General features: G+C 40.8%; 1 protein-coding gene across 5 annotated transcripts in view; it reads left to right on the top strand.

Moving 5' to 3' along the window:
* Window positions 1-12267, top strand: part of AP2A2 (adaptor related protein complex 2 alpha 2 subunit) — a 124853-nt gene that overhangs the window by 74087 nt on the left and 38499 nt on the right. For all 5 annotated transcript variants that reach the window (XM_019519768.1, XM_019519767.1, XM_019519766.1 and 2 more), the window contains exons 3-5: window positions 8359-8501; window positions 8668-8861; window positions 11025-11154. In XM_019519768.1, the coding sequence (XP_019375313.1) occupies window positions 8359-8501; window positions 8668-8861; window positions 11025-11154 (467 nt within the window). The remainder of the gene's footprint in view (window positions 1-8358; window positions 8502-8667; window positions 8862-11024; window positions 11155-12267) is intronic.

Raw genomic sequence — 12267 nt, 5'->3', positions numbered from 1 at the left:
AGCCAAAATGCTCACCAAAAAGCTTGGGCGGGGGGGGGGGGGGCTAATGCAGGATTCAGCTTCCTCTGGCCAGGTAATCTTGGCAGTTTTATATGGCATGTACAGTGTCTAGAGGAATGGTGCTTTTCCAGCAAAGATAACAACTTTCCTGCTTAAAACATTAACCCAATTGGGGGCGGGGGAGGGGAGGGGTGCGATTTGAGATGGAAAGGTGTGTTTGCAGGAAAATGCAGTATTTTTTTTTCCTGTGACTTGGTGCATTGCTTGAACTCGAGACTGCATTTCCCATTGTACTGAGCAGTTCTTTTGCTTTATGCCTTTGCTGGTTTGCGAACCCTCGTAATTAGCAAGGAATTAGGAACCTTAATCTCTATTTCCACATAGGGAGCTACAACACACTCTTGAATGGATAACTTTCCCTGAATTTGACCTCCCGTGTAGTAGGACTGTGTGCCATATGTTTGTTCGACTCTACATTTACTGTGTGAAGTTATTGCATAGTAAATGTCATGCGTCTGCTCCCGTGGAAATAATGGGAGGGAGGATGTGAAGTTTGGAAGTCCATCTCTTTGCAACAGTACCATTTGCCTGACCAGCTGATAGTAGTTCTCTTTCTTAGGTTAGAGGGATGGCAAATTTTCAGGGAAAGGAAGTACTCTGACCTCCTCCATTGTGCTTTTAGAAACTGCTGACGAGTTCTCTTGATGCTTCCTGTTTCTGCTGAATTTAATTTTTGTTAACGTGGAAAATTTCAAACATGACTTTAAGTTGCATAAAACTGTTCTCCTGTACAAGATAGTTAATCAGAAGAAAAATATTTTTTTTTCCTGTTCCCTTCTGTTTCCTGGTGGCACCAAAATGAACTTGTTGTCAAGGGAAAACGTGTAGCTTTCTGACTCTAGTTCAGTGGCTGTTAGCCTTGTTGGGCTCAAGGCACCACTCAGAAAATATCAGCTCTTAGCTTTCGCTTGTGCTTGATTACAGAAAAATAATAGACTAGTTCTACTCTAAAGAATTCAAAGAGCACAGCAGGTCAGAATGTTTTTGACAAACCCAGAAGTTTTAAATAGTTAATCTTGTAAAATGGGTAGGAGTTGTTTGCACCCCTGAGTGCTAATATTGAATGGGATCTCGTGACACCCCAGGGTGCTGCAGAATCCTGGTTGAAAACCACTGCTGCAGTGAATCGACAGACAAGGGCTTAGTGCAGCTTGTATTATTCCATATGCCAAAATGGAATTCTTCTATGTAGTGGTCTGCATTGTGGATCTGCTGGCAGTTGCCCAAGTTGAAAATGTCCCCCCTTTTTTTTGCTTTAATAAGCATGCCTGACTGTCTGCATAACGCTTTAGCTTTGCCTGCCCACATCTTTAGTCAAACCATACACAGTTCATGTCTTTTTAAGAGCTCAAAGGTTATGTAGTTAAAACTAAACTTACAAGGAAACAGCATAATCTGTAGCTGCTGCTTTTTGTGACCAAGCTACAGACAATGGGGAATTTTTCAAGTCTTGCCTCGTTGGCCTGGCAGGCTTCCAGTTCTCCTTCAGCCTTGCTTTAACCAAGAATGATGCAGTGCATCTGCAGTTAGCCTTTTGGGACACCTTTTTTTTAAAAAGCGTTCTCCTGTTTTTTGCATAATAACCTCTTGAAAGGTCAGTGGACAGACGTGCCTGTCTTCCACACACCAGGAAACACTGGTTAGGATCTGTGCGTGTGCTTGCAGGATACAACTGCCCATTGCAAGAGGCATATACTTGGACTAATCTCAAAGTTTAGAGATGGCTTCGAGCAGAGCAGGACAAGACGTTCCACAGCCTCTTGCAGTGACAGTTCCATGGACATTTGGGCCCATCCAAAAAGACAAGCTGCAGTACATTTGGTTGCTCTTTGAGCAACTCCACCTGAAGACCTTATTTCAAAATGCTCTGTAAGACATTGACTATTAAAATAACTTGAGACTAACTTTTTGAAAACCTGTCCTTGTTGACACTAAGAAAAAGACTTGCTGCCTTGCCTCCCCCTTTTTTTCCAGTGGATTTGCAGAGCTGTATCAGAGCAGGGGTTGGCAGGCTAGAGCTCATGAACTGGATCAAGCTTGCAAGCAAGATTTATATCTGGGTCACAAGTGGCAGCCTGCTTTCAGACAGCTGTGTTTTAACCTGGCCTCCTGTTAATTGATTTGATATTGCCTCTAGACCAGTAGAGCTACAACCTGGATACCTGACTGAGTACCAGTAATTTCTTCGATATCTAGAAGAGCTCTTGAAATATCTAGAACCATGAGATTCCAAGATAATATTATAATTTTTTTATGCTAAACTGCCAAAATGAATAACCTGTTCAGATTCTCTGGTTTTAGACTACACCAGGGATTAATTGGTCCTTGTTGATGATCACGAGGAAGAAGCCATTTCTGATATGCAATTCAGAACCACGAAATCCATAATCTGGGAAGAAGAGGGAAATGAGGTAGTACCCTCCAACATAAGGGCTGGCCACCAAGCAACTTTGAGGCAAACGGACTCTTCCAACTTTTCTCTGAGCCTAATCTGCATAACATTTGCTGTTCCAAACAAGATTTTTACCACACCTTCAACTCTCCTATGAAACATGAACTTTCGTTTCTACCCAGAAGAACTTTTCCAATCTTTTCTCCAATTCCTGATGAAGGGTGTTTGTGCCTGAAAGCTTGCAATTAAAGATTTTTGCCCCCCCCCCCCCCCCAAAAAAATCTAGTTGGTCTAATAAAAGATATCACCTCTACCACGAGTCCTGATTTGATATTCAGCAGCACCTTCACATGTTCCAGGGTTTTTTTGTGTGGTGGTTTTTTTTTGGTATATTGGTGATCAGCATCATGGATCTGCTTTAAGAACAGTTTCTCCTGTTTTGAGGGGGAGGGTTTAATTTATTCCTTTTCTAACATTTGGGCATGTGACGCAGGTTAAACGCATTAGACATACTAATCATGGATGGCTTGCTTATACTGTTCTGACTGACGGCACAATCGGAGTAGTAAGCTTCTGTTCTTCCCTATTGACTCTTACCAATTTAAAATAAATCTTCTTTTGGAATCGGTCTCCATGATCAATGTTCTTTATTCCCCAGTTGTCTTTGGGAGACTTACTGAATCGGTCATTGAGAAGATGGGTGTGATAGGAGCTATTAAAACAACTAGGGATGTAACTTTCCTGTTGATAACATGGAGACCATGATATGGGTTGGATCGGTTGACCATTTCCCTGTTTACTAATACTTTTTTTCTTGCAGTATCTGACCTGACAGCACCAAGTAACATGCTACTGGACCAGATGGACTCTCTTGGTCATAGCTGCTGCAGCAATTCTTAAGTAATATGTTGTGAAACAAGCAGCTAATGGATTAAAAGATGTTAGTAAGGGGAGAAACCACTTGTGCTTGGGCTTCACTTTTGTGCCTGACTAGGTAGTTCCCTTTTTGCCTCCAATTCTCCCTCTGCTGCCAAGTGCCAGAGGGAAGTGACTTAGACAGATTGGAGGATTGGGCCAAAAGAAATCTCATGAGGTTCAACAAGGACAAGTGCAAAGTCCTGCACTTAGGATGAAACAATCCCATGCGCAGATACAGGCTGGGGGCTGACTGGCTGGGCAGCAGCTCTGCAGAAAAGGACCTGGGGGTTACAGTGGACAATAAGCTGAATATGAGCCAGCAGCGTGCCTTTGTTTGAAAGAAGGGTAAAGATGTACTAGGCTGCACTGGTGGGTGTGTTGCCAGTAGACAAGGGAAGTGATCATTCCCGTCTTCAACACCGGTGAGGCCACATATGGAGTCTTGTGTTCATTTTTGGGCCCCACACTACAGAAAGGATGTGGACAAATTAGAGAGTCCAGTGGAAGGTTACAAAAATGGTGAGGGGGCTGGGGGACATGACTTATGAGGAAAGACTGAGGGTCCTGGGCTTATTTAGTCTGGAGAAGAAGAGAATGCGGGGGAGGGGGATTTCATAGTAGCTTTCAACTACCTGAAGTGGGGGTTAAAAGATCATGGAGCTGGACTGTTATCCATGGTGGCAGATGAGAGAACAAGGAGCAATGGTCTCAAGTTGCAGCACGGGAAGTTTAGGTTGGATATTAGGAAGAAAGCTTTTCTTACCAGGAGGATTGTAAAACACTGGAACGGGCTACCCAGAGAGGTGGTAAACCTCCAAGGATGGAGCTTCTTCAAGATCTGTGTAGACAAAGCTTTGGCTGGGGTGATCTAATTGTGGATGGTCCTGCTTTGAGTAGGGGGTTGGACTAGATGACCTCCTGAGGTCCCTTCCAGCCCTCACTTTCTATGATTCTATGTATACTATGTGAATATACTGTTCTGCAGTACTAGTGTCTTCTCATGAACTCAGTGCTGTTCCCTTGTTCATTCACATAGTTATTTAAGAGTAATGGGGAAATTCTCTCATTGTTTTTTGCAGCATATTCTTTTCCCCTGCAGTCCCACCTTTCTGTTTTCCTCCTCTTGCCTTCCCTCACGCTCTTCCTCCTCCTCCCGTCACCCTTCCGCCCCTTCTTTCATTTGGCAAAGGCGTCCATCCAGACTTTTGGCTGCAGTTGCTGAGGTAGTATGGGTTTGTCTTGTACGCCAAGTATTCTGAAAATAAGCTCCAGTGACTACAAGCAGCAGCTCTGATGCAGCTGATCACTTGTACAAATGGCTTCTGAATCTTTGTAGCTTAAGGCCCTGAAGTTTTAAGCATCTGGACAGCAAAATAAATGGCCTGGCTATCAGTGAATATTCTTGGTACTTCAGAAAATCGGGTCCATTTCTGAATTTCCAAACAGATTTTATTAACCTAAATTTAGGCACCAAAGTTTTTTAAAATCTGTTTAGCATATAGTAGTTAATCAACAGGCCAAAAACGACCAGTGAAGTCTAAGCATATGCAGGGAATCAGGCTTTTAGGAATAGTGCAACACATCCAGAGATGCCGGGCAGAAAATCTTTCTGGGAATTTTTCCATTTCTAAAATGTTTTTTTTATTAAAATTGATTAGTAACAATGAATGGATGCCAATACAATATTAGGCAAGCTTGGCAGTTTCAAAATTGTAATTGTTTTTCAGGTGATTTATCCCTAGGAAGTATGTGAGAGAATATGACATGTGTTTTATTGATTTGTAAACAGGAAGGTAAATACACTCGCACAATCCAAACCAAAAATCAAGTTATGAATTCAACTAATTGACTGTGCAGGTCAAATCAAAACCAAAGCATGGCATATCATGCACAGTTGTTTGGGTGTGCTAAAATTAGTGTCAACAGTTCTCAGTGCCTTCGGGTTTTTTTCTTAAATGTAAACAAACAATGAACGGGAAGTACATGGTATTGTGTATTGACTTTTTTACGTTTTTACAAGTTTCCCAATAAAAAATAATTTCTTTCGAAATAAAACTTTTGAATTTTAAATGTTTGAATATAACATTTAAACCACATTAAGTGTGCTGTATTTAATTTTTTTTCCTAATCAAATATTTCAGTTCAAATACTTGTGGCTATTGGGACATAATTTACATGGGGGCACTCTTAGTTTTGTTTACTAAATAAAAGTCAAACATGCTAAATCAGATCATCCTCTGTGTAGGGCATTGGAAAGTTTTTCAATTCAAAATTTTCTGGAAATCCCACATCTCTGAACATTTAAGACTTCAGTCCACGTAATACTACCTTGGCTGACAGTGCCCATCATAAAGAAGGAGTCACTGATTTGACGGATATGTAAATGTTTTACTCTGAAGCTTAAAATAGCTGACAAGCATGCTCAGCCTTTTGAATAGCTGATTCCTCTGAAATAGTGTTAGGCTGACTGAACTCTTAGGAAATCAGCTCTGTCTGATCATCCGATTTCCTTAAGGCCTGGAAGGGGAAGGAAGTAGTAGTGAGCAAAACTCCATGATGTTTGTTTCTCTCTACCAGTAAATCCTCGGAACAAACTTGCTTGACGTGCAACAAATTTGTCTGTGGTGTTCAGGTTGTACTGCTTGCCGCATATAGTACAAATGAAAATGGGGATAGAAAACACTAATGATTTAAACTTTCAAAATTTCTATTACAAGGAAAAGGCAAATCTCTCTTTGAGCACACCCTCTTTTAGTAAAACAAACCTAACATAGAATGGGAAACCCCTTAACACTTTAACCTTTTTTTTTTTTTTAAAAATGTGCCTTTTGAACCTCACATAATGCCAAGTGCTTTAGCAACCATGCAGTGCAGTGTTTTGGGCTTTGACTAGCTATTTAGAAGTGGAGACCAGCCTTCATAGTAAGGTACAAAGTAGCACTGCATTAACCATAGACTACTTTAGACTAGGGGTCAGCAGTCTACAGTTTGTGGTTCAAATCCAGTCTGTGAAGAGGCTTGTTTGTTTTCATGTGGCCTGCCAAACACAAAAAAAAGGGGTTGTTTTGGTTTAATTTAATAAGTATGAGAATGTGCCCTCTAGTGGCATAATATCTAATGACTGTCACCTCCAGCCTTCTTTAGGACTGAGCTATGTTAATGTGAAAGTTGATTCCTATTTTTAGACTATAATTCACCACCCTAAGGTCTTGTTTCTCACATGTGATTGCTAGTTTATTCCCTGTACTTATCAGTTCAGTGTCACTTCTCAGTGCTCTAAGACCTCATGAACAATATTTGCCTACTAAGCCGTATTGTAAGACTTTCAGCTGGCTTGCATGTCAGCCTCTTTTTAAAAAAAAAAAAAAAAAGAAAATTAAGGCTAGAGGGGTCAATTTTATAATCTTTTAGTAACTATGCAACTGGAATATATTTGGAAGTCACATCTCAAATCTTTCAAGTGATAACATGACTGCTTTCCTGTTCCAATGGGTGAACATACACGGGTTATTTTGCACATGTCTAGGTTTTGAACTCTTCTTGCATGAATATGTAGTGTTTGGATATCATGACTCGATTTCATTGGCCATCTAGTTTCTAAATACCTATAAGAGGAACCACTCAGTGAAATCATGATCAGCTTGCCTTAAGCCTGTTAACTTTGAGTTTTCAAATTCTCTTGCTTCATGCAGCTCTCAAGGTGGCTACTACAGTGATTCTCAACTGGGTGCTATGGCACCCTGGGATGCCCTTTTGAGGTCCTGTGCAAACATGATTTGCGGAATAATCAATAGCCTTGGAGACTTTGAATTGGGGATGTACAAATCATCTAATGAGCTTTTATAGTCTAATAGTGCTTTGGGTTACCAATTCTGTTAATGTACAGGCTGTGATGATAACAAAGCAAAATGGGTAGTTGTTGCCTGTAGAAACATAGTCAAAACTGCACAAATTGGGCTCGTTTGGCAGTTGGGAAATTGCTTGAGGTAGGGCCGAGGTATGGCCTCTTAAAGGCTCGGATCAAGTATGTAGTATAGGCATCAGACAGCAAATTGTCTTTAGCCATCATGGCTCCGCAGTTAGCAGCACCCACTCCAGGGCTTGTGTTGTCTGGAGCATGTACACTGGACCTGGAGCTGTGGGCAGTGTTTGCAGCACGAAGGGCCAGCACAGGGTGCATGATGAACTTGGTACTCTCCCAGATAACCCTGTGTACTGACTGGCACATGTTGAGAGCCTGTGGCCTGATCCTGACCAGCCCCAGAGCCAATGCTTGAGGACAACTGAGTGGGACATCTGTGCTGGCCCCTTGAGCTGCAGGTAGTTGTTGTTGCTCCTGAGCTGGCTATAGTGCAAGTCCTGTAGTAATGCTGGCATCTGCTGCTTGTGGTGCAGGGGTTGGACATATGGAGTGCTGTGCATTCAGTGTCCTGCTTAATCATCTATGCCCACTAGCTTTGGCACGGCCGGATCTGGCCTAGAGACCCTCATCTGGTTTATCGGGCTGGATGAGTCTGACACCCCTGCTTTAATTGCCCTATAGTACTTCTGTTGTATGGGTGGAATAGTCATTTGACCACTGGGTTTCCTATTTTAATCATTAGTTCTTTCATTTTTGAAATGTTCCAGTGGCTGGACTGGAAATACTGAAACAATTGTCATTACTTTATGGTAGTCATGGAAGCACTTGTACTAAGCCTGATTTAAAAAAAAAAACCAAAAAAACAAAACAACAACAAAAAAACCCCAACCAAACTCATTAACCCTTTAATAGGTGCCTGTACTTAATTTTTATAATGTAAGCTTTTTCTGTAGATTTGTCAGAACTAATACTAAAAAAAATGTGCATTTTAAGCATGCTTGCAGAGATTACCTTATTGTATACATTTACAAAGAATGCTGTTTTTGTATGGGAAAGTGCCTGAGTAAACAACTTTTAGGTTGTTCATTCTGGCATTGATTTCTCAACTATGGTTTCCGCTCACTAGGTGACAAGGCGCTGGATGGCTACAGTAAGAAAAAGTATGTCTGCAAGCTCCTTTTCATTTTCCTCCTGGGCCATGATATTGACTTTGGTCACATGGAAGCTGTGAACCTGCTGAGCTCGAACAGATACACTGAGAAACAGATTGTGAGTAAATTCTTCCTGAAGAGGGGAAAGAGTCTCATAGATGTTTCATACTGCCTAGTTTAACCTGTCTTGCTTTCGTGTGCTCAGCTGCCTAGGTCAGGAGTATCAAATGTAACTTGTGGTTTTGTTTTGTTTTTCCCCCTTTTGTCCCTTTTCTGATGCACAGGGATATCTCTTCATCTCTGTTCTAGTGAACTCTAACAGTGAACTCATTCGCTTGATAAACAATGCAATCAAGAATGATCTGGCCAGCCGCAACCCCACCTTTATGGGATTAGCTTTGCATTGCATTGCCAATGTGGGTAGTCGGGAGATGGCAGAAGCATTTGCTGGAGAAATTCCAAAAATTCTTGTTGCTGGGTAGGTACTGAATTTGAAAGAGCCATATAAAGTATTAACCATTTGTTTAACTTGGCCTCACTAATCATCTAAATCTGTTTTGGCAGGTGGCTGAAGTGTGTGTGTGTGTGTGTGTGTGTGTGTACACAAACAAGCCCTACTTAATGCTGTTTCGCTTGGCGCTATCGCTGTAACACTTGCTTTAAATTGATACCTGATTTCACATAGCACTCATCGAGTTTCATTATAACGCTTGTGGTCGCCATACTGAAACTGAAAGTGTTTAACGACCCACTTAACGCTTATTTTGCTTAATGCTTGGTTTTTCAGGAACCAGTTAAGAGCGCTAAGCAAGGGTTGCTTGTACATGCATACATTTTCCAATAACTGGAGATACTTAACACAGGTTGAAAATCAGGTTGCTAGATTAAGTCCCTGAAAGTAAATGCAGACGTGTAACTTCTTGTCTGCCTATACTTTAATGCTGCTTAGCTGACATGTTTTCAGTTGATCTTTTGACAGTCTTGGGCACTGACCAAATTTTTTCTTTTCAGATATGCATGGCAGTGAACAAAACGGTGAAGTGTTCAAATGTGTGTGAATTTCTGTTTTGGGTGTAAACTCTAGCTCTGCCCTTTTTTTTCTATTTTTCCATTTTATGCAAAGCATACAAAATTGGCAGTTAATAGATCTGAAAATGCCATGTTTAAACTAGTTTTCCTTATTTAAACAAACCCCATCATAAACTTTTGTTTGTTCTCATTAGGAAGATGGTATTACCTTGCAGAGTAGTCTTGGTATCTTCCAGAATCTACCTATACTATCTGCATGTACATAGCAATGTCATGCTACTGTATTTACAAATCTGACCTAGTGATATATCTAAAAGACTTTCCTCTGTTTGGCCCAAAAATGCCCTGATGAAACTGCCAAACTTGGGTTCGTCTGATTTGGAATTCCTTACCACTAAATATGTAGAAATTAAGATCCCAGGACTCCACTTATGCCCATATGAGTCTTTTTTTTTTTAAGGCTTGTGCTATGAAACTAGTTTGTCTAGTTTCTATATACATTAAATTGGTTACAGTACAAAAAGGTTCTCACACATTGGTATGCTGTTACTCACTCCTCCTTTTATAACATGATTGCAATTTAGTTCTTACGCAATATTTTCAGTCTTTTAAATGTCAAGCCCTCAAGTTAGGAAATACCAGGAATACTTGCCATCCAACATTTAATTCTGCCTTTTTGCCTCGTTCAGGGCATAGGGTGAACAAGGATCGTGTACACATGCATGCACGATTTGGGAGGGGGTGGGGGGAATAGCATGTGATCATACAACTTATAGTTTTTAGGTAATTAAAAACAAGGCTATGCGGTCCACTAAATATAATATTTCCTAATTCTTCAGGGCTGAACTCTATTTTAAAGCATTTTTCTGTGACCAGTGGAAAACCCGGACCTCTGGTCACAGCAGTTACAACAGTGTAAAGCTAGCTGGGGAATGTGTGCAATTGGTTAACTTGATTATTTATGGTAGTTTTACTGCAGCAGCAGCACAGAACCCAATCTTCACTGAGCTCTGTGTTGCTGGGGTTAGACAACTGAAGATGTCCAAGTTAGCTAGATGTAAAGCTGGGTGTGGTGTCTGTGCCGAACTGCAGTGTACTCAACACCCTTTTTGAGTGCCCAAAGTGTTAATTAGTTTTCATCTTTATATAAAAGGCTTCACTTGAGGATCTAGCATCACACACTTGTCCCTTTTTTAATCTAGGTGCATGACCTATATTCCCTTTTAGGAAAGGTTAGAACTGACACTTATTTGGTATTCTTGTATCTTGTCCTATGTTGTGGATTCTCGCTCCTTTTCTTGAAGTAAGGCATAAAGTGCCAAAGCATCTTTCATTTGAGGATACAGATGAAGTTGTTATACCAGATAATAAAGCTAACCAACTCATTCAGTCTGCTTTGTGACAGATTTTAAAACCATTTAAACAAAAATATTTAACTAATATCAGAGCATAGAAAGCTTGCATTTTAAATAATCCTCTTCACTTCCTATTCTTGTTTGGTTTCTGGTAACACTGTTTTTAGTTTATGTAAAGTGCAGCCTTATGCTGCCAGTCTGTTATGTAGTACCATAACTTCTGATGTGGGCTGAAATGTGGTGGTGGTGTTTTGCAGAGACACCATGGATAGTGTGAAGCAGAGCGCTGCTTTATGCTTGCTCCGTTTATACCGAACTTCTCCTGACCTTGTTCCCATGGGAGACTGGACATCTAGGGTGGTGCATCTTCTCAATGACCAGCACTTGGTAAACTTAGCAATATGTATATCTTTCTTCTATATCACCCAAACTCCCTCAACTTCCATCCCAGGCATTGGAGTAGAAATCAGTCTTGAGAGTTGAATAAAACTTTGATTAAATCAATTCATAATCTACATGCATAGCTTTTGAATGTAGCATAGATTGGCAGCAGTGTTTTTCAGGGGGGGAAACAAGCTATCCTGTGGTCTCCCTTCTTAGTTGCTGTCTGTGCCAGTTTTATAAATGCAGGTATATCTAGACTTGGCCATTTTAGATGCACCGTAGCGGTTGGTACTTTTGTGCATGTCTTTTCCCCTCTGGTTTTTGGTAAAATATATTCCTTAATGATTTTAATAAAAATGCATGTGAAAGATGCATTTTGTCCCAATACTGTGAGGGTTGCAGCTTAGAGATCTATTGTCAGTATAGGAAAAAGACAGTGTTTTGAAATTCTGGAAATGTCATCCATCCATTACTGGAAAGGGGGAAAATTTGTTCCTTTTGTGCACATGGTAACTAAGCCCAAACCCATATTTCTTATAGGCAGTTTAAATCTGTACTAAGGCAGAGAAAATTGGAATACTTTAGTTGCAGTGATGGTCAATATTTAAACAGTAGGAATGTCTTGTTTTATGACAAGTAAAGCACAGACGTACTGTTTATTACAAACCGGCTGTAAGGCAACTGAGGAAGGTTCCTGATAAGTCTTTTCCATGGTTCTTTTTTCAAAGTAGGATGGATCCTTCCCAACTGTGTTCTTCTCTTGTATACACTTTCTTTTCTGAATATGCATTTGTTTTACCGTTCAGACTCTTTCTTTTTTTTCCAAGCTAGTAAGTTTCTCTTACCTTTTTTGGGGCGGCTTGTCCTTAGGAGAAGGGCTGAACACCAAGCAAGGCATTCTGGAAAAGACCACTAAAGGTCCCTAGCCCAGAGCAGAGCCAGTACCCTAGAAATTTAAGAGGTAGATATTAATGGACCTGCTCTGGCATTAGGGAGGGTGACCCAAAGTTGGGGTCTTGTTGGGGGGGGGTGGTAAACTTAAGTGCCTCTATAATACGTTTCATTTGAAGTAAGTTTGTTGTTTTTGGGGGAGGGGGGGTGTTAAGGCTCTTAATG

The sequence above is a fragment of the Gavialis gangeticus genome, unplaced genomic scaffold, assembly GCF_001723915.1.
Source record: "Gavialis gangeticus isolate Ggan-Ray unplaced genomic scaffold, GavGan_comp1, whole genome shotgun sequence".
NCBI lineage: Eukaryota > Metazoa > Chordata > Crocodylia > Gavialidae > Gavialis > Gavialis gangeticus.
This window is presented reverse-complemented; position numbering and strand designations above follow the sequence as displayed.